Here is a 27,969-nt window from a genome sequence, read left to right as displayed (position 1 = left end):
GAGGTCAGCCATAAACTGATCCCACAAATACGAAACTTATTAATGATGACTAAATGATGAATTTTACTGAAAATAGCTGAAATTTAAAATGAAATAAATATCATCTAGAGTTTTATTACAATAAAAAAAACAATTATTGGCAAAGCTCGTTAAACCCATTACTTTAAAAACAATTATGTGCCAATTATGATGTGATTAGGAGCTGTACTATGATCCGGTAACTTAGACATATCGACAGAGGTTTTCAACTTTTAAAAAAGAAACCTCATGTTGAACCTGCTATGAAAAAGATCAACGTTTTGATAATTAGTGTGCATAAATAAGATGATACAAGAAACAGACGGAATATTTGTAACATGCCGCTTATACAGTAGAAGCTTACCTCTTGAAAAATTAAGATTTCATCTCTCTTTAAATCATCCTATAAGCTCCGTCTTGGCAAGAAACTGAGTCTCGCAACAGTAGTAACGGTTCTCAAAATGGCACAAATTATAGAAATTAAATTTCTGATAAGACTAATGCGGATTCCTTATCTCTTCCTATTTGCAGGTTTTGCAAGAAAATAGGGCACGTTATGTGTGAGTGCTAGAGATACAAAAAAGCAATACAAATGAGACAGAGCTATTCTAAAGTCTCTTATGTCTACAACGACGAGGTAGTAATAATATATTAAAAGCAATATATTCAAATGCTCAGATAAACCCAATTCTGACTTTATTATGGATAATCATGAAATATTCACGTTGAAAGGTTCATTATCACCTATTTGCAATTGTACCAGTCCTATCTCTATTAAAATATTAGGAGATTAAAGAACTTTTCAGAGTCTTGTATCTTCAGTTAATCTATCTTTGCCTGCGAAATGGACTGATATTAAGAGTTTTCTTATTCAAGAACTAGAGTGTGGCTTTGTTATTGTTTCTTTGCATTGTGTAAATTGTGTCAGACGTAGTCTCAAGAACTGTGACTGTCGGATAGATGACGTCTTTGCCCATTATGGGTGTTCATTTATTGCCAAACAAAGACCTTGCTCGATTAAACGTTTGTGGTAACCCCACTTGTAACCAACACAACTTATTGAGCTCAAAAGGATTGAAATTCCAAATTTCTTTTTCCTGCTTGTTTGGGTGATAGAGCTAAAAATAAGTCTAGAAAAGACTCATAATTAGAACATTATTCTTATAACTGGCACATTATTTAGCAGTCTCTTCACGTAGTAAATATGCTCCAGGTTTTGATCAATGAAAACTATATGATCACAGTGATCCTTTTTTTAGTACAATTTATCTCATTTATAGTCGGCGTGACAAACAAAAATCAACTGTCGTCGATCATGAGCAAGATCCGGAGATATCCTGTTTGCTTAAGAGGGCTATTAGCGCAGATATAGTCACACAAGTACCAACTCGTTGTTTTATTACTAATGTTTTATAGAGATCACTTAACGTACCTGCGGGTGATGAGTGGTCAGTGAACGATTAAATTATTATTCATAAGACTTATACAAACGAAAGTGTTAGTTTAATTGTTGAAATTCATTTGGCTGGTTATTTAGTAGTGAATAACACTGACGACATGATCTTGAAACATTGTTATTGGCCGAGGTTTTCAAATACTGTAAACTATATTACACTTGTGTAATGGTTGGAAAACCAATCACAATATACCGAAGGTTCATCTATAACCACTTCTTGCATTTGACGACCCAGGTTGTATACTGTTTCAGTCCCTTACCTAAGACTAATTTAACCAAACAACATTTGTTGACCATGCTGTTTGCGTCGTAATGTTTCCATATGGAAAACCGTTACGGAATGTTAAGACTAAAACCAAAGTAAAGACCTGGTCAAAAAGTTGTTTTGGGAATTTACACAATTTAACATGTCCCAAAGATTAGTATACGTGTATCCATTTGAAGATTGTTTGCTGTTAAGGAATCATTTCAATAATCTTTGTGTTTGAGTCACTGTGATTTAGATTTTGACACACTGTCCGTGAACCATTCCACTTATTTAAAAAGAAGTCTCATTCAAACAAGGATCCCGATATGTTCTTGATTTTGTTTTCTTATTTTACATATAAGCTCTTAAAGGCTTGGGAGTAAGAAGAAATATACACTCTACTCAGTCCAAACGGACATTACGAGCTGAGAGAAGATACAAAAACGCTGTTTTGAGACTGGCAATATAGTTTTTCGTCTCTTACTCGTACCTCAATATTACTTTCTGATAGGAATTAACTTGAATCAAAAGACAATGACTTACATTATAACATCAAAACTCATTATAGGTGGCGAAAGGGTCAATTCTGCCATATAAATATGCTACGCAAGTATATTGATATAAATATCCCTGTTACTCATTCAGTCAGTTTTGATGTTCGTATCACGCACAATGAGCATTTGACCTGTCCCGTGCTTTTGGATCGTAGTGACGTTGATGTAACCATCCTTGAAAATTATGAATTGTTAGAGAATTTGGACCTGCATCGTTCACATCTAAAGCTATATAAAAAGAACCAATTGAAATAGCTAGATTCCTGACGTTCCCACCTGAACAAATAAAATCTAAATGATTTTGAACATGCGGATTCTTTGCGTGTAAAACTACATCGTTAAGGGCTGAATACTTCCAAGCAGAAATGCTTGAAAATTGAAATTGAATATTCTTTCGAGAATGTTTGTATTGAAACAGATAAACGTAATTGGTGTTCGCCATTCCAAACAGATAATACGTTCCGAACGGCAACTGACCAAAGTTAAGTTAACAGTGCCACCGAATCAGTGAATTCCGATGGCAAGAATCGTCCACTGTGTTGATAGAATTAGAAATGCTGAAAATGTCGCGAAATGCGACCTATTGAAATACTTTGTCAGAATCCCCTCATGGAGAAAGGAAAGTAAATTTCGACATTTACAATTCTAGTTGGACTTTGTCAATAATAATTTATTCCATTTGGTATAAAAATTCACCCTCAACTTTCCAGTCCTAAACGAACATATAAATGGTTGTTGTTGTTGTTGTTGTTGTTGTAGGGTTTTATGCCATTATTCAGCACACGATAGGCCATACATGGCGGCTAGTATTAGTGGTGGAGGAAGAACAAGGGTAAAACCCGCAAAGAACCACCGGCCCACGAGAAGCTACTGGCGAACTTTCTTACATACCCACATTGGCTGAATCAGAGACTTGAACACACGAAGACAGAGGTGAGATGGCAGTGATCCGTAACGGAGAGCGCTTTAGACAACTCTGCCACTCTGGTGTGGTGTGTACATTATTGTCTCATTATAGAAAATGACACCTGGAAAGATTGCTGCAAGTCATCTATAAACTTTTGACATTTAAGTCAGATTGCATTTGGTCCTGCTTGTGTTAAATTTTTAGAAATATTGAGAGTCATGGCTGAGTTAAACCTGTATATATTAATACTAAGGCTATTTACATTCACATTGACTATCAATGAAAACAACTGATGCGATGGTTTTGAATGACTGGATATTATGGCAGCCAGTGATCAAATATTGCTTTATTATTTGCTTTCCAACACTAGCAAGTGTATGTTAATTCAGCTGCTTCTCCAGCTATTGTGTTTATTGATCAAAAACCCCTAATGTCATCTGCAAAAAGAGAAACAAAATACAGAGATTGTCTTGAATGAGGTTGATTTAGCAGCGATATAATATTTGTATTAGGCACATCAATGAAAACATCAACTTGATCGCAGATGTATATTTAAGTTTATATCAATTTTGTATTGTTAAATTTGTACATATTTTATGTTATTAATGAAATAGCATCATGTGTAATTGTATTATTTTATTCTCAGATGTACATTTAATATGTAAAAGAAGGGTTTGTTTCATACATGTTTCATTTTTCTTTATGAGGTGTTATGCAAAACTATATTGCGTATAAAGTTTTGTACATCATTTTAACTTTGTTGAGTGATTCACATTTGGCAATTATTTTGCATATGGCCTATACATAGGTGTTGTCAAGTTAGTAGTATAACATTTTTACGAGTTGGGAATTATTCATCGTTTTCTAATAAAAGTCAGGTAGTTTAGTTCTGCCTCACATGTCATGCGAATAGGAATTGTGAAAGGTTGGGTTTATTAGAAACATTATCACTTGCGGTTACATAATGACATATAGTCGTAATTTGACGATGTATATAAATATAGGAACTAAACTAATTACGTATCTTATTAGGACTTTTCGTTCATATGATGTATGTAGTACCGCTCCGGTGGCCTAGTGGTTAGAGCGTCCGCCTCGGATGCGGGAGGTCGTGGGTTCGATCCCCGGCCGAGTCATACCAGAGACTTAAAAAATGGTACTAACAGCTGCCTCGCTTGGCATTCAGCATTAAGAGGTTAGTGTTGAGACTGGTCGGCCTGGTGTCAGGATAATGTGACTGGGTGGGACATCATGCTACATGTCTGCGGCATGATGCCCCAGTGCTAGACATCACTATAAACTGCCACATTGCAGACATCGTAGCGATATGACTAAACAATTGTTAAAGCTACGTTAAAAATCAAAATCACATCACATCATATATGATGTATGTTACGGTCAGGCTACAGATGTGTGTAATGTGTTTAGATATAACTTAAGATGAGACATCTGTCTAGATTATTCATTGGAATTACGCAGTGATAATTAGAATAACTTCTAATTCTGGGATTATTGTGAATTATACAAAGGGATTGTGGACGATAATATTGTGATACATTAGGATTGTTGGCAGACAAGTACACTTAAATGCATGAGTTGTTTTGTTTTACCCTGGACAATTTTTGATTTGTGTTGAAGAGCTTATGGTTATTTTAGGAATCTTTCAACCTGCATCCCAAAGTTAACATTATCACCAAACAGGTTAGTATGTTTACGCCTTCAGCATGATTCTGAGTAATGGTGCAGGGTTCGGTTGAACAGGCCATGCGAACATCCAAGAGAGATTCCGGTTAGAAACAAGTGAAAGATTTAGACCATTCAAATCGAATCAAAACGTCATAATATCTATTATATTACTTTATCATCAACGACATATCATCTGCCATGGGTCCTGAATATGTCAGATAAGAAGCGATTGCATTTGATGTCAACTAGTGCCGGGGTTTTCTCTTAGTAGATCCAGGTAAAGGTATTCGGCTAGTTGAGTGATAAATGCACTGAAATAGAGTATGTTCGGGACTCAACACAAGTCCCTAAAAATAATTCTCACTCATAAGCATCCAGAGCAGGTGGTCTGTCTCTAGATATTATCCACAATATCTTGGCAATCTTGACAAAAACAATGAAAGCGATAACGATTCATACAGAAGTTTAACGTTTGCAAATGTAATTGTTTGGTCAGATTCTGCATGGTCTTAATATTCATTGGTAGGTCTATCACTATTGTTAATAAATAGCTGAATATGTCATGTCTTGTCTGGGAGGGACTATCATAATTATCTTGCAATTATGATCATCTATGTTATCCATTATTCTTGGTACTATGTCTGTGGGGACAAGCAAATGCCCAAAACCATTACCACCTTTTGTCAGTTCATCTATGACCCAATCTTTAGAATCCAGAACAAGTGAGATAAAGATGAACCATTTGCGGTTCCACCTTGCTGTAAATTGTAGATTGGCAGATTCCATCTATCCAATTTATGAAGAGACAATTCCGAATGGATAACCTGACATTTTCTGGGACAAAAATTGGGGGGAGGGGCGGTTTCTAGTCTGTTGGAAATATGTCTCATTAGTAAAGCTGGCAACAATGAAGTATAAACTTTCTAACATGCATACATATGTCGTGCGGTTTGTTGACCCATGTTTTCCCTACGGGTATATCCTAAATAATCAGGATTGACTTCGTGGAGAGTCTGTCATTGTAGAGCCAAAAAGAATTAATGATTGATTCATATAGAGGACGATGTGAAAAGGAAGTTATTTGGGTCCCCGCATGCTAATGACTGTAATCGTAGTCTTGCGACTAGTGGGCTCCTATTACTGGCATATATATATATATATATATATATATATATATATATATATATATATATATATATATATATATATATATATATATATATATATATATATATATATATATTTACGTCCAGGTGGAGCATGTCGTGAGCCAATCGTTGTTGCACCAGTTACACCTGAATTATCGTAATTCGTTAATGATATTTATGATATTTACGTTTTGTTTGAGTGGACTTTAGAAAGTGTGCACTTGAAGCAGCACATTTACCCGAGACAGGCGGATATAATTGCAGCCTAGTGGGGTCAATGTCGCTTCTACATTGGCTATTGCAAGGACGCGAACTAACTTTCTCGAAGAAATTCATATCCGATTGCAAAAGGTCGTGCGAGTTCGACAAACGGCATGATGTAGACACGAGGGAGACGTATATGATTGATGTCGATTATAACCTCCATATTCAGGTGGACAAAACAATGGGATGGGTGACTGGCGGAAGTTTTCTCAAATAAAGCTGAAAACAAGATGACAAGATACTGCATGTATATCGGATTTTATACTTATTATAGATAACTCGAAATTGGTAACTTGTCGCGTTAACTTAATATAAAGAAATTAATAAAAATACAGATACGAAAGTGGCATTTGTCAGATGGCATCCTTATCTATTATAAACCTCGGTGGAAACAACATTCCTTGCGTCGACTGCGGCCTATGGGTGACCACAAATTGCCGGTTTCCTATTTTAATACGAACAACTGTGAAAAGGAACTGGATAGTGCGCTTCTTATGCAATCTCCAACTACCGTTTCCTTTTTAGAACGTTATCTCTTGCTGAAAAATATCATTCTTTTCTCAATCCGAATCCCTGGAGGTAGCGGCACGTGTGTGGTACCGACAGTAAACTATCTGCTGGTGGTGTGGGTGTTATGTCACTGGCGGGAGACAGAAGACTTGGGGTGGGTGAGTGGAAAAACTTAGCATCTTACCTCCCTTGAAAGGTTCAAGAATGGTATGGCTTTTGTTTCAAGGCATACGATTGAGATATGAACATCACTTAGAACATAAAATATTTCTTTGCTTGGTTTGTTTATCTTCCTTCCAGTGTGGCAAGGAGGCTGATTTATACAAAATTGATGCTGGTGAAGAGGCGCGTTGGAAGGTCAATTCTTAAGCTTCATGTCTTCAAAAGTCTTTAAATCTGCTCCCTAACCTCATTTACAAGTCTTTGCTTTAAATGTCTTTGAGCTCAAACATAAGTTAATATGTGTCGACTTAAGATTGGCAGACGCTGTAACACATTCATCATTGAAAGATAAAATATTCTTTTAAAGACCCTTGCAGTTCGGGCACGTTGGCTGGCCGAGCGTTTCCCCTATCAGAAAATAGCCATGAAGGCCAAATCGAAGAGATAACGACAACATTATGAATCAAGAAAAAGTCAACTTTATAAAAACTGGGTGCAAATCGCCGCTAAAAACGTTTCATTTAACGTCGGGATTTCAGTATGATAAGCAATGGAATTTACCTTCTGACAGACTGTTAATAGACTGCAGACATGTCGGATAAACTATACCCAGTAGTAACGACGAAGATATCGTCTCAATATAATTAACGCCCAATATCATGCGTTAAAAGCGGTTAATAAAGGCAAAGAAAGTTCTGATTTTGTTATCTTATATTTTGTTAACGTAGCGGCAGCTGGTTAATCCTCGTAAAGCAGTACATATCGTGCTAGAATCGACCGCACCAGGGGTTTTGATGTATGTACAGATATATCACTTAAATGCCCGTCATAATGTGCATGCTTAGTCTTACATGCGGAACGGAGCTACGATCTCAGTAATTGTATTTGTATGTAGCCATAACATGCTAGGATGGACAAAGCTATCACTAAGTTGAAGTTGTGGACTTAACGAAATAGATGGATGTATCACAAAACTCGCCGTAATTGCCATTATGGTAGTAGGCATGTTAGGACGGCAAAATATATTATCAAGATCAACTGTAATCAACCATTATTATAGCAGTAACCTAAGCGATAAAAAGTATGGGCCTAGTATGTTCACATCTTGGTGTGAGTTATATCTACATAACTTCCAAAACCATTTCAAACATAGTATTATGACCGTGTTCTAAACAGGGAAAGACAATGAATAGGTTGTTTAAGCATTAGTATACTTAACGAGAGGGATGGATCATTAGGGGAATTCCCATCATTGATCATATCTGCCATTGTATAGCCTGTGCTTAAGAAACCAGCACTCGAAGAACTGCCACCAATTTTCTAATATTCCATTTATGTCAAAATCTTAGAAAAAGTTGTTCTATCCCAGCATGTATCTCATCTTAATTCAAATAGTCTTTTTAGCAATGTACAGTCTGCATATCGCCTTTGCAACAATACTGAAACTACTCTTTTGATGGTATTTAATGATCTCCTTTCTTCTTTGGATAGTGGAAAGATTACAGTCCCTACCCTCCTTGACCTGTCTGCAGCATTTGACACAATAAACCGTGATATATTACTTCACCATCTCCAGCATGTATTTGGCATTCATGATACAGTCTTACTGTGGTTCAATATCTACTTGTTGAACAGGACACAAATTGTGCCCGTAAATAGAAAACTCTCCAGCCCAGTTGATCTATGCTGTGATCTTCCACAGGGGTATGTTCTTGGACCTATTATCTTCATTCTATACACTCACTCGCTCTCAAGTGTTATCCATCATCATCCAATATCTCATTAATTGTAAGATGATGACACCCACATATACAAATCTAGCCACCCAAATTAAGTTGATGCTACCATCCAAGGTGTAGAGAGGTGCATTTCCGATTTAACATCATGGATGACATGTAACAAGCCACATGTAAAACTGCAGCCGTTCCGATTACAACACAAAGACGTTCTCATTCACATTCTTTAACTCAAACAATGAATATAAGCGGCAACAACATTAAATTCACACTGTCAGTACGAATCGTAGGTGTTACTCTCGACTGTACTCTCTTATTGCACCAACCTTTTATATACATATACAGGGCTGCATATCTTGAACTGAGACGCATCAGCTCTATTTGCAATTATCGTTCAGTTGATGCCGCTTAACACGTGTGTGTTCATTAGTACTTTCATGACTGGACTACTGTAACTCAATTATGTCTGGTTCGTCTCAATATCTACTGCAGAAATTTCAAAACGTTCAAAGCCGATCTACTCTGATTATCCTTAGAGTGCCACGATCAGAGCTCACGTCCCCTGCTCTGTACCCTAAACAGGCTATCCATTCGATTCAGAATAAACACAACATTTCTTCACTGTGCTAATTTTCACTGACAGGCTCCAATCCAACATAACTATCCGCCCTCACCCATGTGTTCGCACCAGCAAGATACTTACGCTCCTTTTCTAGCCTCGTATTCACATTATTCCCACTATGAAAATGAAGTCATATGGACAATGGTTTTTTGCACATCAGGACCCAGCAAGGTGGACCGAATTGTCCACTGAACTTCGACACAAAGACACAGTGATCTCATTGAAGAGGTCTCTTATGACGTACCTATTTTGTCTTCAAAAGCTGACTTAAAGACCTCATAATGTTTCATCACCTCAAGTAATTTAAGCATGTGTTATATTTTTTAATTTCATGGTGTTTGGTTTTTGTAATCATGTCATTATATATGTTTGTTAGGTGTTGTCTTATGTTGTAAAGCGCTTAGAGCTTCTTAAGATTAAGTGCTATATCAAGTTCTCATTATCATTATTATTATTAATAGTGTTAGTATTATTGTTATGTAACTCCAATATATCATACTTGCGACAGTGCTTAACTCTAGCTATGCTTGGATTGAAAACCTATTGTTATGATATCTGTAAATATTGAAAGATGACCCCGTAGGTCTGGTGACACGGACGGATCCACTGATTCAGACGGCTTGACTTGTAGGCTTGATTGGTTGGACGGCAAGCCTAACCGGCTTCGAACGTTGGTATGTTAGTAATGGATAGATACGTTTTATCCGCTAATAACACAGTAAGCACGAACTCATAGGCCCGAAGGCTATGCTCAGATATACGGGAAAACTTGCACAACCTGGGCGCCAACGAATTGGAATACCTTCCCGCATTGTACAAAATCCCTTCTAGGAGTCACTAATTTTGAGTCATCGTCTCAAACGTATATTGTCTTGGTCAACTTTTGCTAACCGTAACTATAACTTTTGACCAAATAGCGGAAACACTTTATTGAATTAGGGAGGTAAATTTTGTCCACGCTAGGCATGGATCATGCGGATCTTCCCTTGCCTTTGATTTGTTTGCTTAATTAACTATGAATACATATTTAACGGAACAAGCATGATAACATAGAACACGAAAAATGTATAGATTAACTATTCAGTATTTTAATAAGTATCTAGGACAACACCCGTTCACAAATGGGAAAACTAACATTAGCTAGTGTTTGTGTTTTGGACGAAAAATTCCCAAATCCGAAAAAATGTAGAAATTGAACATAATATAAGTAAAATTAGCAAAACTATTATCACCTGGTTAGTAATAAATTTAAATCCAAATAAATGTAAACTGATGTATAGGAAGTTTGAATTTAACACAACAATAGCTTTTGGATTCACGGAGATGTTTCGTACGGTGCTGATTTGTGAAAGCGACAGCTTAAAATTAGTGTTACGTGGTGATGGCCAGGTATTAATGGGGAATAGCGTTTGCCCCTTTTCCATATCATAGACAGAAAAGACGAATTGTCTTTTCGAGTTGGGCTGGATTTGGTATGTAGCAGGCGTATATCACTAAGGCTGAGGCAATGGAGAATTTATCTAAATCTAAGAAACTATTGGTCAGAGCGTGATGATGTCTCTTGTTATTATATGTGTCTGAAACAAACTCTAAAGGGATACTCGATGATTGTATGATTGTTTGTGTTGATTGGCACTGAGTTTGAAAAGCTGGTGCACTTTGTTTCTCTTAGTAATTTTTCCACCCCACACTATTTCTTCATGGCAATGTAATTTACAACTAATGTATTGAATGAAACCTTAATTTCGCAACTGTGAAAGTGTGTGTGAATAAGTGTTATGTATGAGATGAAAATAGCCAACACCCTTTATGTATTAGTTTACATGATCAGTCCATTCTTTCAGAGAGACACTACCTTAAAATATTAGTAATGTATATATGTGTCTATCAAACAGCTGTACATCTGTACAAAGTCTTTAACGTGAGTCTCCATGAAGTGGCTGCTGAATAAAGGGCGCGTTCTAATATTTAGTTCAAGGGACAATGATGTAATTTTTCCTCAAGGACGTACTTGTATAATATAGATAATTCGACGTCTATATTGACTTTAGAATTTTTCAAGAACTAATAAATGAGATTTAAATTAATATTGCAATCCAGGACACCAACGACCTAGATATGAATTAAAAGTTGCTAAAACAGAACCGCCATATGTCAAACATCAGTGATCTAGATCCGACATATACATAAAATGTTCCAACACATCAGAAACAAGAACTTATTATTACAGACCATTAACTGACCTCGCGGAAGATGTGCAATTGCAATTAGATGCAGAATGTGCAACTTTCACCGATATTCCAGAAGTACACTAAACGACTACGAGTATGGGCGTATTCTGTTCACATCTTGGTGTGAGTTAAACATGCATTTCTTCTAAAACCATTTTCAAGCAATATTATGACCGTGTTCTAAACAAGGAAAAACGATGTACAGGATGTTGTTTAAGCATCCGAATACATCGAAATTGCTTAAGCTTGCTTGGTTAGAATTATAACCCCTCAGTAACATGTTGGTTTTGATACAGTATGAAAATTCGTTGTATCTAGGTGACTTTCTCTCAATCACATCTCCACCGTCTTTTAATCTCCCTATTCCTTAAGTCTGGTGATAATTTAAGCAGTATATGTATATTTGATCTTCACCATGAAAACAATTATCTCAATTTGTGACGTTTTATGGAAAATACTTTTTGACAGTGAGTTAAATAACATTAAGCAAAGTAAACATATAAGTAAGTCATCAATTAGAAGAAATATGCATATAACTTACTCGTAATTTTGGATTCGTTTGCAAACAAATACCTGAATATCGCGATCAGCAGGTTCATTAGCAGGATGTTACACATCAGCATGTACAATCCCATCAGCACTGGCACGAAGTATTTTCCTGTAACTGTTGGGCACCGAGAATAAGTTCCCTTTCTGTACAATGCTTCATCATTGGAACAATCCACAGCACCTTCCAAAAAATGAACGAATTATGCCGTCGTGTACATTTTAATGCCATATTACTTGAGCTATTTAATAAATAAAACTAGCATGTTGTTAATATACCAGTTGAATGATGGTTCCTACTGATGTAAAAATATTATACTTTCGAATAATATTATGCTTTCTAATAATTCATACTTTTCGCAACTCTATGAATAATAGCTGTTTCCATAATAAGACATAAATATGCAGAGATTTATTGGAACTTCAGTATGTATATAAAGAAACATAATGACTCTAAAGTGACCATGTCAGTACGCCAGTTAATATTGTTCCTTGATATAAATTAGGTATCACGAGACGTGAACTGTTATTGTCGACGCAGTGAACAAACATAAAAGTGTTGAAAAGTGGTATGATGCAGGAACTGTAACATCCTTTTAAAGTACGCACTTTTGTAGCCACAACAGCCTGCGAAGAGCATCTCTTTTCTTTCCATGTTGGCTGAGTCAATGCAAATAATTCGTCCCTTCCTTAAATTAACATGACCATGCATATGAACATATTGCTTTCTTACCTATATGATAACAGTATTAATCGTTTGAACATGTGGTCGTAAGACGAAAGGCATCTTCAGACAATGATAGAGAAACAGCAGCTTGATCCCATATGAAGATTAAATTGGTATGATACCCATTGTACCGTTAGTTTAGTATATTATAACAAGCGAGGTAACACTTGTAAAGTTAGCATGGTTTTTTGACCAATCTCACTGAGTCGGACATGAACATCCATTTCTGGACTGAATCCCAGATATGCCAATGTCCAGTTTTGATAAGCAACAAATATATTTCAATATTATTTGCTACTGCTCGGATGGTCCATAATCAAAGAAACGTGTATGCAAGAATAAAATACATGCGGATAAATAAATAAATAAATAAATAAATAAATAAATAAATATATATATATATATATATATATATATATATATATATATATATATATATATATATATATATATATATATATATATATATATATATAATCTCATATATACCTTCAATCTCTTCCAACATAAGTTCTCCATGTATATTCCAAAATGGTCGCCGAAATATGCTTATGAAGCTGTCAAGGCTCAGTTCTGTATTAGGGTACAATATTGCATGGGATGCAACTGCGTAAGCCACAATAAAAACCGACAAAATGACAACAAAGTGCGCTAGATCAACAACCTGTTAAAATAGCATTAAATGCATAAAACAAAACAGTTATTAAACTTTTTTTAACGCAAACGATAAAAGACGTTTTAATTGGACATACAGTAGATCAAACTGTACCATAATGATCTTAATATAATTTACCGACAATTTAGTTTATAAATATATATATATATATATATATATATATATATATATATATATATATATATATATATATATATATATATATATATATATATATATATATATATATATATATATATATATATATATATATATATATATATATATATGTTATATATATACTGCTTCAGGAGTAAATGATAACAAAATACTTCAGTATAAAAAGATTAAGTTCTAAAGCTAAAAGTGTCTGCAATTAAAGTTCCCTAGTACACGCAATATCACTCCATGCATTTTTAGAATTTAGGAAACCAAATGCCATTATGCTTGATTTTAGCCTTATTTAATTGCGCACATATTGCCGCAGCGGAACAGCGTTTATTGAGTTTGTTAGTTTTTTCACGTGCACAAGAAGAATGATCGTTAATCATTATGTATTTCTTATACACAGAACATTCAACACTACAATGGTGGCCATAATCGATTTCAGTTTTGCATAATCTTAAGTTAGAAACTCCTAAATGACTCTTCATTTCAAATCTGCATGTCAGTATGAACTTCTATTCAGAAGAAGTAACATTATCAAAAGTTGTAGGATGGCTACCATATTAAGCTTTTTAGATGGTAGATCATATTCATATTCATTTGAATCAGCAATATGGTATATGGTTTATATTGCTGTTAACTCTATTTCAGTTTTATCATCCGTCCATATGACGTCGAAGGAGGAAGATTTGTATGATGACTACTATAACAGGAATGATTGATGCCAGATCGGCACCATATTTCTTACTTAAGATCCTCTAGTCATCATGAAATCTCTTTATGCCTGTCCATTCAGGAGTAATAGTGATGCAAAGACTATAAAGGGAGGTGCAATAGTGGTCATATTGTGTGTCAGATTGCCCGTTTTCATATAGGACCAAGTATATATTCCGGGTGACAGCATGTGTGAAGTTTCATGTCAATGTTCCTAGTAGTTTAAGAGTTGCCATTACTAACTGGTGCTAATAGACAGATTGACAACATACAACTTACACATGAACATTCTTTCTCGATTATGACTGATAGTACAAAGATTATTGCCATTACAATACATAATCGATTTCAAGTGCTTGAAGCTACGTAATTAGAAGCAGCTTGATTGTTTCAAAATCAAAATATCGTCCCGGCAATCGAACATAAAATTTCATAGTGTTGACTTCTGAGCAGCAGCCTAACACAATCTATTATATTTAGTTTGACAAAATGTTAAAATCCTTCTTTGATTCATTACCGTGCATAAGAAAATCACGTGTCTTGAGTAGTATTGTATCAGGCTGAACAGCTATAGTTCTTGAACGAGTACACATGTACGGTAGTAACCCCCCTTTTCATGCAACACTTGATTGTGGGACTGATTACGAGTTTGCTTGACTCATTGTTAAAGATGTATTCCCAGTACGTGTGTAGCAAAGGTCTTTGTTTGGATCAATCTAAAGTTTGCACCCCAAAATACCTTTGATATCTATACCAAACGTACCTGATAAAAGTGTTTGTAAAGTTTGTTTCTGGTTCCATAAGAATCTCATTAGAAAACTTTCAGACAAATATCATGTTCACGTAGTAACACTTTTTTATATAGAAAAACGGTGTCGACCATAGACAACAACTTACGGGCATGATGATCCTAGGTATATCCTAATATACAAAATTGGGATCCATTCCAAAAGTCTATTAGCAACCAAATATGGAATGGATTCCTCAAAACCTCATGAAGATTTATCATGAGCCAATAATACTATGGCTAGATTTGCCTAAATATACGTGATCTGTTAATATGGAAAATAAATACTTTAAAGAGTTAGATTGGTTTTTTCGTTAAATGAAGCAGTGGTTGTTGCATGTAATTAGAGATTAATTTAGCTGATTCATTGGTATAGAAAGTCACGCAAGGCAATGTAATTATATTGAAATTCGTCTAGTTGAATAACATTAATACATTGTTAAATATTTGATTAAAATACCATCTCAATAATCATCACTAGCTTTGGTCCAAGTTTTTGGTTCGCAGAAAATATGTGTAGAAGTCTCAGGAAGAACGTAACCAGATTACACCCAAGGACGATGCGCGCAGCTTCGAACGTTTTTGGGTGATCAATAGCTTTCAAAATCATTCCAGATACAAACAGAAATATTGTGATGACGTCTAATGCATTCCATATATCCTTGATGTAACTTTGGAACCGTTTCTTCCAGGTTGCGGATGGTGCTGTAAAGGCCTGTTGTAAGAAAGATTATTAGAATCCTGTGAAATGAATATTCTTATGCTGAAATTAGTTACGAATAGCAGTTTTGACTAAGACCATGCTACAATCAATGACTTCGAAAATGTAAGCAGACATTATGTTATACATTTTAGCCTATGCTGATAATAGTGACTAACTCATTTATTATGGTCACGAGAATAACACAAATATTAGGAAGCCGAAATGTAACTTCTATCTTCTCTTTAACATTGGAACTATATACGTAATACAGTAACTACACAAAAAAATGAAATTATCTGAGCCTGAGAGTAAGATTAAAATATCTATTTGGTGATTATTATTACCCAAAGACATACAAGCGAGATAGTGAACGTCAAACCCATGTTCAATCAAAGAAAAGCTATTACCAAAACTGTAGCATAACGTTTAGTACGGCACAACACTGCCGTCATACAAAAGAACCGTAACTCATTATACAATAGTATGGCGTTGTTTTCAAGGTGTCTAATATTAAAGTGTTTTGAATACCAATGTATTTAATGCCCATCATAACAGTAACCGTAATGGAAATAATGAGTATAATGTAATATTGGTTATTACGATATGACCTGCTTACCAGGTTCACCACAATGATATAACGACTTAAGCAAAGAGTGAACTCCTTATAAAGCTTCACACACTATTTGCTGTGCACATCACATGGCTCCTGCCTATATAATTGTGAGGAACACAATCAAGTACTTTCAGCCTTTATGTCTGAGATATGTGTTTCTTTTGATAATTACAGTATGGCATTGACTGGCTGTTGAAAATAAACTCATGATTATCTTAACATAGGATATAAATTTACTTATGGGAGTTACTTCGCATGGACAGAAAGGTTTGCCTAATTGTACAAACCTGTCTTATCTCTTCAGTTAAAATGGCAAACACCCAAAAAATCAGTGCGATATCCTGCCATGAAAACCTTTGCTCAAACTTGCTGATAAGAATGTAGCTGTACAAACCAAGAAAGGCCACGTAGTAGATCTGTAATAACAAGTGTTAATATGATCTTATCAGCTAATGATGATGGCTGGATATAACTATTGTACTGCTAAACTTGCTCTCTGTTGTGACTTTTCAAATTTCACATCTTATATCAGTTACTTTATTTGCAATGGGAAATCTAATACCACTCATACTCTTAATAGAATATTACACATAGTGTCCATAGGGTGCATACAATGACTGTAATTAACAAGAATATAGATGAACTGCCTGATGGTCGAAGTAAATCTCCTTAAAACCAAACCTTCAGACTTCTGGAATGCCTTTGGAACTTACACTGACGGGAATCGTGATAATTTTAGTCTTTATTGTCATTGGTTTAACTCAGAAATATCAAACTCCCCCACCTCCAACCTCACCGAATTTGGATCTGAAGTCTTAAATTTATATTAGCTCATCCATTTCTTACCCATTAAACTGAAATCTACTTCAGTATTGGAACTTAAGTTTAGTTGCTACATTGCTGACACATGCTGAAACAGATTTCGTTTGAAAAGCTTATATGTGACAGAATGACCAGTACAACCGATCAAGGCTTGTGAGGCAAATCTATACCTCATTTGCATGCCTACACAGATTATGTCCTGAAATAGGTTATTCAGGGGGCTTTGAACCTCATTCAATACCATTTTATATTAACTAATTGTTTGTAGGTAAGTTATTTCAGAACGAGTGTCTACATATTATCTAATTGCCAATTGTTTGAATGGATGACGTTAATCAGTCTATTTGATCAAATAATGCATTTGATGATGAGAATTATGTTTTGTGCCATCATAAAAACTGGACAATTAAATATCTGCCGGTACATTATGTAATGGGATATCCCAGAATGTATAGATAATTTGCAGTTGGAATCGACTTGTAACAGATTGTATATGACATGTCAACATATTTAAATGTAGCGTTGCATGTGTAGCATTTGATATGAAACTAAAGAAGACATAGTTGAAACATATGAATGTAATTTATACATTTATTTTTAAGTTATACGGGAACATGATCATTATATCGTGTTGTTTAATGGAAAATAATCCATTATAGGGCGGTCAAAGGAAATTAAACTTGTGCTAGATCTATTATAGTACGATTAATGAATTAACTAAATGGGATTCATGAATATCCCAACCTTAAAATTGACCACCTTGTACGTAGGGAAGATTGCATAATACAATTTAATCCTCACAAATTGTAGTTTATTGCCTTTTTAAATATATTTTGTTTCATTCTTGAGTCGTTACGAACGATTGGAATATGATATTTCCAACAACTCTCAACTTACTAATTAATTAGCTGGCATATTCCTACTGATATTTGGGACAGAATGTAAGATTGTAATGCATATGAACATGTATTATTTCATGCTATATATTGTTTCGCCTCCTGGTGTGTGATGCTCTGTTATAGGAATAAAAATGACCAGCTCAGTGGTTACATAAAAGCTAGATTGTTGATGTATCTACATTAAAAGTCATACAAATATTACTAATATCATAATAACAAACTATACACTCATGAACAGTAAGAGTGTTGGTCTCAGATAACAATCGCAGCGTACTATTTTATAATGTTAACACTAAAACGTCATAGACGGAGCAGAGTGTTCACATACACTGCGTTTATTTTTAAAGTTAAGATGTACATTTTAACCATATTCAATTTTCTAGTTAATGTTATTTAGTCCCAGTCTCTGGTGATTTACTTTGTTATTTTGTTGTCGTGCTGTAAATTGCCTGGAAATAAATTAGCTCTTTCCTGATGTTTCCAAAATTAGATAAAAATGTTTGTGAAAATATTAGGTTCGGAAAAGTAAAAGAAATATAAACCTTTAGAACTATAATAAATTTTTAGCCTAGGAAAAAAAAACAGTTACAAAATTGAAAGATCAAATAAAGTGATGGATTCCGGTATCCGAATCAGCTTGTCTGGCAAGTCTGGGTCGATTCTGTTCATAAACGTTATTGACAACCAGTCCATATTTTAAAAGGCTACAGTTACCACATTGTGAAAGAAAATAACCGCCGGTGTCTTGTAGAAAGATTCGATCTTCTGCCATTTCGTGAGCGATTTGTCTTCACTTGGTGTGGCATTTCCAGTCTGTTGTCTGAAATGATGATATCCTTTGCTGTAGCTTAACATAACTGACAAATGTTTAGTAACCATATAATCTGTGGACATACCGAATAATATGACAAATACAATGAATGCTGTTTTTGTTTTAATACATGCACTAAGGTGACAGGTTTGCGTTGTTGAGCATGATATGACTATTGTATGAATACTCTTCATTAATTAGCCGGTTCATAAGTTAAAAACCCACCCCAAACATTTGTGTACGGATTGTGGAATAAATCATTTAAAGTTGGAATTGAAGCGGAGCAACATTGTATGCATTTGGAATAAAGGTGGTACAATTCAGCACATGTAAAACAATATAAACTTCACATGGCATGTTAGGTCAACTAATTATGCTAAAGGCAAATGTCTGATGCATATGTTTGGAACACAGCAATGTTAGCTATTTTTCTTGTATTTCACTAACAGAAAGTTTCATGAAATTAAGGGATTATTATTCAAACCTGTATTGTGTACTATTTATTATGTAATAATCGATGACATAACCACTTCATGATAACAAGTAACCCTGAGTCTAACAATCTGATCAATTATCATCATGTTATATGTATATGTATATATACTATAGGTTTCAAGAATATAAGCACATCATATGTAATATTTTATACTTATGTAATAAACAAATTATGATTATATTAGCTTAATCAGTCATATCTAAGATCACAGGGACATCATATTGTATTAAAAATGTCTGCACGCATACTGGTGTGTTCTGGTATCACAGGTCTTAAAAAGTAAATAGTAAATATAGACAATGACCTTATATATATATATATATATATATATATATATATATATATATATATATATATATATATATATATATATATATATATATATATATGTGTGTGTGTGTGTGTGTGTGTGTATTTTCCTGCTCTATATTAACATACATTTAATTTCCAGTTTAAATCAGATGATTGGCGGGGATGATCGGTAAACAGACGCCATGTAGATTCAGGTTATGCAAGGGGCTTTACTCTGATATCGATGTAATACCCGTATGTAGTACGATGGCATACATTTGTTTAATGTTAGGATCTTGATGTATATCTGCACATACTGTAAATCAATTTGAACATGTGATGCCACTTCAATGGCCTTCATTCCGTCAATGCATATTTAATCACTTGCGACTAGGGATGGTGAGGAGATTGTTGGTGAGAGTTGGTACACCAAAGTGAGAATAAAAGAACATGTCCACCACATTTTGTTTAAAGAAAACTAGATGTTACAACAATAGGAAATTAATCGTGTACAATACACAATTTTTAAGTCAACACCTGTTAATTGCGAAATCCACCAGAAAACAACAACAGTTGCATCCTTCATATTTCGACTCTTATTTGCTACCATACAGAACACGTATCGCGATTTATGGAAAATCCATGTTTCCGCCGTAGACCTTGATATTTTCGTTGTGTTCATAACGTACAGAACATTTTGGTTATTGTGGATTATCTACGTCATGGATTGTAGAAATATAATACAATATACATGTCGTGGAACTTATTTGACGCCTCAGTTGCACTACACTGTTCAAAATGGTCCGTTTTAGTTGTACACAATACTGCTTAATATTCAACGAGTTTTTATTAAAACAGAATCGCATAATTGTTTTGCAAGACACGAGATAATTCGAGCAAAATCTTTAAGACTATGTAGGTATTTCACAAAATATAACAATGTTTAAATATAACAATTTTCATTCGGGAGATATTCTGGTTTTAAACAAACACAAGGACAAATGAATCACATCTAGGCATTAGTGAGTTTCATTCTGTCAGTCACTTTCAAATTGTTTGATTAACATGTTCCTACAAATGAAATGTACCCAGAACTATCAAAAATGCAATTTCTGCTAGTTGAGCCTGTTTAGAGCTTGGGACCCAAACATAAATGACCATGCGACATATAACCAACAGCTTCATATAGTTAGGATTGCTGGATGGGTCATCTGATGAGCTTAAGTGTATTATTACAAAATTGATGGGTGAACTTCATGATAAAGTGCAATATCTCATCGCTATCTATCATATAATCATATTTTGTACGTGAAATAGGTACCTGCGATAGAGACAATTGAATTTACTGTACAATAGCTTCCGGTTTCGTATCTCTGTTTTTAAGCTTTACTAAAGTAGAATATGTTTCTTGTTCAAAACCTATCTCCCGCCTTATTTAACTTTATTCCGCATACGTTGAACACACGATTATTATCAATATTGCCTTGTATATTGCCACGTGTTTGCTAGGTCTATAATGTCTCTCTCTTGTTAATGTGATTTGAATTAATGTAGTTTCGAATGTTTCATGGTTTTAACATGTATCCATTTTAGAATTTCGTCCACTCCGTACTGCATGTAAAACAATAGGCTTTGGTTCAAAAGTTGTAAATTCCTATTATTTCCTGTGTATCTGGAATTATTCAATCGAATTCTAAGGTCGTCGAGAATGTTATTGCAGTAATATTCAGACCTTCGTCTTTCCGTCAATTGATCGTTTAAAGATAATAAGAAAACCAGAAAAAGCACACTACTAATTGTCACAATGCCTTGTAAAATGGTGACTGGTGTATATATCAATGTCTTCGCTATACGATGAAAATAGATACCCGTCTTGTATGTCGGTTTCGTTTTAGCATGTTAAACTTGTACGGATGAGCCGAAAACATCATGTACTGCATATTATAATGCTTTGAAGATCATCCAAATTAGTTACGCCACGAGGGGCCCCGAGTAGCCGAGTGGTCTAAAGCGCTCTTCGTTACGGATCACTGCCATCTCACCTCTGTCTGCGGCGGTTTGAGTCTAAGATTCAGCCAATGTGGGTATTTGAGAAAGCTTGCCAGTAGCTTCTCGTGGGTCGGTGGTTCTTTCCGGGGTTTTCTCGGGTTCTTCCTCCACTATTAATGCTGGCCGCCATGTATAGCCTATCGTGTGTTGCAAAATGGCGTTAAACCCCACAACAACAACAACAACAAAAGTTACGCCACGTGTATGCCAAGACTATACATCTGTCTCTTATTGCACTGATATATATATATATATATATATATATATATATATATATATATATATATATATATATATATATATATATATATATATATATATATATATATATATATATATATATATATATATATATATATGGCTTCATACTATTTACGGCTTTAAACAGGTATGACTGGTAGCACTTTGTTAATTTTTCCGAATTAGAGATGCGAGACTGTGGCTTCAAGGTTTAAATTCGTTTATTCCCTGTTTGTCGTGAACCATTCATACTAATTCTAAGATTAGCGCGAATAATGTATATTGTAGTAAAGCTGGCTCATTCAACTTTCAATCTATTTAATGTCTAACGTTGGACGTTTTAACAAGTCACGTATGGCTAGAGGTCATAAAAACAACACACTAATAGCAGATTAATAGCCAGTTAATTATTAATTTTCTTTAATTGCAAAGTGAATCGCAAAATAGCAATTTACCTATTCACTAGTTTAAATTTCTATATTGTGTCAAAAAAAGAATTCTAAAATGACGATTGACGGAGCATATTTGAAGTATCGATACCTTTTCATATTATCGGTAAGAAGCTACGGGTAAAGTTGTTCAAAAAGGTTGTGGTTTATTACCTCTCAATTTTATTTATATAAAGAAAACAAGCAAAACGTTAGCCTGTAGTATAACACAGGTATGTTAGACATGTTCATATGTTCTGCTATGATAGAGCTATCTTGTATGGCTGCGTTGAATTTTTAGATCATATGCCATAACGTATAAATGGTTTGTTTTATGTACTGTATAAATCGATTTTATGCGAATATATCGCAACCTAACGAAATAACATTTATAGTCAATATTTCAAATCAAGAATTCGTTCTTTCCTCAAACAACAGGAACATTTTCATTCAGAAATTACTGTATCATTTGAAACGTCGGTGCTAGAATAGAATATTAAAGCTCAGATGACATTAAAGTAAACATGTCACTGCATGTATAGTGGTAGAAGACATATTCTCGAAAAAGTGATAAATCAAATACCAATTTTGATATAAATCACATGGCTTTTGGCATGAACATCCACTGAGAGAGTAGTTTTGACTACCTTTAGAAGAATTCTGAACATTACCACTAATATCTTAATAAATTTAAAGTATTTGCTTTTGTTATAACAAAACCCGTTTTCATTCAACAGTATTGTTTTTGAAAAATCGAAGCGCGACATTGACCATGAACTGCTAGGAACTCTCATAATTCAAAGGATTATGATTCTGTTCTATTCTTTTATTACGATCGGGAGCTGATGGATGTAGGTTGTGAAGAAAAGAAAGACAGAGGTCTCTGGATATAGCTTGAACCAATTGCACTTGCTCCGATTGTTAGACAATGTGTAGACGTTAATCAAGGTCATTATAACTTTTGATTTAAAATGTTAGGTTTAAGGTGTGATATTGCCATATTTTTTTTCAATGGTTAATATAAACTTTGCAAGATAGAAGTTCGACATTGAATAGTTGTAGGATCTGTCCTGACTGACTGTTGCTAATGAAAGACAGAAATATGCAGTAGCAGGCGAAAGGCCTACGTTCAACGTAATAATGTCACTTCTTTGTCATTGCTTGTTGATGCTTGTAGATCCGGTGCAAAAAGATATTTTCCAAAATCGGAATCACTTTGTTCATGCCATGATAGGCTACTAAAGAACGTTGCAGTCTATACAGCTTACACTATTCCGTTTATTTCAAAAAGTGTCGAACTTTTTTATAAACAAAGTTAATTTCAGAGTGTAACTGTCAAAGTACCGATAACAAAATGTATCCCTCTTGTAGAATACATTTTAGAGAGATTTATTACATGCACGGCATACAATGTAAATGTTCTGGATCATACATGCCAATATACATGACACGCCATCGTTTCTAATCTCTTTTTGATTTTTTGTTAATTTAATATAGCTTTCAATGATGTATTTAAAGAGGGTCTTGGAAATCAGTAGAAGTAAAAGATAAACTATGATATTATAATTTATAAGTACCAGAGGTAATGTTACTGCTCTATAGTTTGTATAGATTAAAGTATTAAAATAACCCCAGCGAGGGTCGAGTTTACGGTGTCGGAGTTTTGACTTATCTGATTGTTTTGTGTGTTGACTCGTGGATCTAATACAATAGAATCGGCGAGGGTTGTCCAAGTAACCAATAGGAATGCAACAAAATCCATGTCGGACTTTCTCTAAAAAGAGTGGATTTTCAATATTCAACGGACTATTCCATGAGATTGAGTGGACCTGCACTTCGCATAGTAGGGACTTAATACCCTACCTTTTCCATGCACGTCCTCCGGATTGAATATCACCATCATCATCATCAATCGAGTAACCCCAGAGTTTACATTCCGTAAAACACAACACGTGCAATGTAGAACCGATCTCTTGTTCCATGACATATATGGTGATCATATGATCTCTTGCACAAAAATATTGAACATTTTTAGCCAAAACGTTGATGAATCGAATGGTTATATTGATATTTATGCAATAATAATATTGATTGTAATAGAACAAATTGTTTAAGGTCATAGTTTGAAACAGAGATATTCATCGGTGCATTTTCAAAACTGTATACTTTCGAGCACTACCGACATTTTTCAGAAATAGTGATGAGGAACTAGTAAAGTATGGCCATCCAGTGTATATACGATAAGCACAAAAGAGGCGGTTCTATGCAGAAATTACCGAAATCTTCGAATACCGCGACACCAAAGAACCCGCGATATCGAAGAAAGCTATAATATTTGGCTGTCAAGTTTATTGATAATCCTCCTAATGGAATAGAAAGAGTAGTGGAAATGTCATGGTTGAAGTATACGACGTAATCTATTTAACAGCCTTGACGTATGTTCACTTTACTGTAAGATGAGTAAACCCAATTTGATAACTACAAGCGATAGCTATACCTTACGTTTTCATTTCAATTATAATCGACAATTGGTCAAGAAGAATGACATCATGAATGTCAGTTGTGCCACATAATTGGGTCAGAGACACATTATATTTGACCAGGAAAGCAACAAATATATAAGCGTATCATATCGCCACGGATAAGGCTGCTGCAAAGGAAGCACCACTTAACCAAACAACTTTTTTGACCTTGAACTCTAGCATTTGTACCACCTTATTTCTTTAATGAATTAATATGTGCCAAACCAGATACTAAAATTATGTAAATATAAAGACATATAGTAACTTCATTCAGGTCTCAAAAATAGAGCTTCTAATCTGGATTTTAACCCTTTCATTCCCAAGACCTTTTTTTGTACACTGGTGGATCTTGTCCGAAATCTAATGATACAGGTGTTTCGCAAGTAGCTTAATTTAATAAACTCATTTGTACCGACCTCGGCCATTAACCTCTCGACCTCTGCATCTGTAGCAATGCTTTGTATTTCATTGCAAATATCATTACATTGTCTGATGAAGATTTCTATATGTCTGCACTAGAACGTGCTGCTAGATAAACTCCCGTTAACTACTGTCCGTCCAAAGAAAATTTAAAAAAAAATATCTGGTTCCTATGACCCTGACCTTTGATCCCATTGGTCTCAAATTTCTTCCCTTCTCTTTTTGCATATGTTGTACAAGTTGGATGACGACTGACATATGCAATCAAGAGATGTTACACTTTACTAGCCGAAACTATAAAGCTAAAAATAAAATGGATGGACAATTGAACATATATTGCTTACTTCTTGCAATATCCTTTTCTTTGATGAATAGGTAATGTTCTGATAAGATTACTTACGCCTCTGTATTATTACTGATCTTATCCGGTGGTTTTTTCAGCTGAAAAGGTTAAGATAAATAAGTAACCATTACATGTAAGGTAGATTGGTTTAGTAAAATGAGCTTAAAATGACATGATCAGTTAATTATGTTATGATCGATAAGTCGTCACTTTATACCTATGAGTCCATTACTATTATGCAAAGGGATTAGCAATTGGGCATACCATTATGTTTGCTTGCTGCTTAACAATTTAATAATGTAATAGCAAATATACTACTTTTACAATTGTAGTAAAACTTATATGAAATATAATTTTAAAATCAGGTAAAGTATATGAACAATTAACAATTTGCAATATTTTGTATGTCAGTGGTTGGGTTTTCGAATGTGTAAAACTGAAGATGATTTATATAAGGATGTCCACTGAAAAAACAAGACCCACACTAACATACATGTTTGGTGTGTTTCATAGGTGGCATCCAGGATTTTACAATATGTTTAAGTTTGAGTTTTAATAACCATTGAGCTACTCTTTAAGGATGATTAATAAAGAATGCATTGCAATCCATATGGAATGTTAAACATAATCTAAGTATCCAAGAAGACTTCTATAAATGACATATTATAAACCATATGAAGTCACTTAACACGGTACAATTGAGGTGCATACATGATATTACCACAAGCATGACATGAGACCTTTCAATTTGCTGATCTATACGATTGTCTTTTATCTTGAATGCAAACCATCCATATCATTTTATAATAGCACATATGGGTTTTATTTTTCTTCTGCCAAATCCAGGTATTAACTCAAACATACCTTGATTTTTTATCCCCAAATTCAGTATGTTTTTCAAGACCTTTAGCGCAACAACTTAAGCAAAGTATAGTTAATTGAGTGGTCTAAAGCAAACATTATCAGCTTAAACAATTTTCGTCTTTCTAGCATGGAAAGTGTAATATAGATATTATATGCCATTATTACAATAAACTGTTTAATGTTAAATCATTTCACTTATATAATTGTCATCAGATGTTATTTTAGCATTACAGATTCATCAATGTTCTGATCTAACATTGTTTTAAGTAAACCAATCCCTATTACACATTTGTTATAGTCATTTAACACCCATCAATTATATATAGAAACCACAAGGCAGCTTGCAGTCATCTCGATTGGCTCCATGTCCAACTTTCCATGAATATAATGAACTTGTAAGGTGAATTAATTTCGAGTCGAAGTTAATCTATCATCATGCACAAGTGTAACAATCACTGAAGTAGTTAATTACCAATGTAATTACAATGGAATGATGAATGAAGGCAAACTGATTGCATAAGTGGTGAAAAATGCGAATCAATCCAAAACAATATTTAATACAGAATGCATATATTCTTAAAATATAAATACTTGATGAATAAACGATTTGATCAAGAAGTAAAATAATTGAAAGAATTTAACAAAAAATAAACTATCTGTAACGAGCTGGTCGAAGTTTAGAAACCTTTTCGCCTGATAATCCGTGATCATTCTGGTCGAAACGTATAGGCTGCATAATTTGGTCTAAAATGAGAGACTGACACAATCTACCATCATTATATAGATGGTTCGCCAGATGCATGAATACTGTTACATGGTTCGTTAAATGATGGGATCGGTTTCAGACGAGTGTTAGCTGAAACGTTTTACTATCTATACAATTGTATAACTACAATGTGATAGTTCACTAACCACTCGTCACTAGCAGGTACCTCTGGTTTCCTCTGTTTTCTAATAGGGTTACCATAAAAAACAAATCAACAAGCAGGTACTTATTGGGTTTAGTTTCACTAATGGCCATCTGAAGTAAACAGGACATCTCTGTCCTGATTGTTGCTTGTTACCCTGAGTAGAAGAACAAAAATGAGTAGTGAAAAGCTGATCACTGTGATCAATACCTTTTGATGGCTCCAAACGAAAAAGCATGATCAATATGCGTGTCAGCTTGATCAAGATGATTATAAAAAGCTTCCTTTCTGTGTACAAGCTCGGTATAAATCAATGATTATGTAGACTAATACAGACTGACGGATAGGTGGATATATATATATATATATATATATATATATATATATATATATATATATATATATATATATATATATATATATAT

General features: G+C 34.4%; 1 protein-coding gene across 1 annotated transcript in view; it reads right to left on the bottom strand.

Annotated features, from left to right (window-relative positions):
• LOC149791806 (transient receptor potential cation channel subfamily M member-like 2) overlaps positions 1–27,969 on the bottom strand; it is a 130,422-nt gene that overhangs the window by 15,147 nt on the left and 87,306 nt on the right. Inside the window, exons 15-16 of the mRNA XM_089969475.1 lie at positions 15,596–15,850; positions 13,304–13,478 (exon numbers count right to left, since the gene is read on the bottom strand). Coding sequence (XP_089825601.1) covers positions 13,304–13,478; positions 15,596–15,850 — 430 coding nt within the window. The remainder of the gene's footprint in view (positions 1–13,303; positions 13,479–15,595; positions 15,851–27,969) is intronic.

Source organism: Sinohyriopsis cumingii, chromosome 9 (genome assembly GCF_028554795.1).
Source record: "Sinohyriopsis cumingii isolate HCF-2022 chromosome 9, ASM2855479v2, whole genome shotgun sequence".
Classification (NCBI taxonomy): Eukaryota; Metazoa; Mollusca; class Bivalvia; order Unionida; family Unionidae; genus Sinohyriopsis; species Sinohyriopsis cumingii.
Note: the sequence above shows the minus strand (reverse complement) of the source record. Positions and strands in the feature narration are given on the sequence as shown.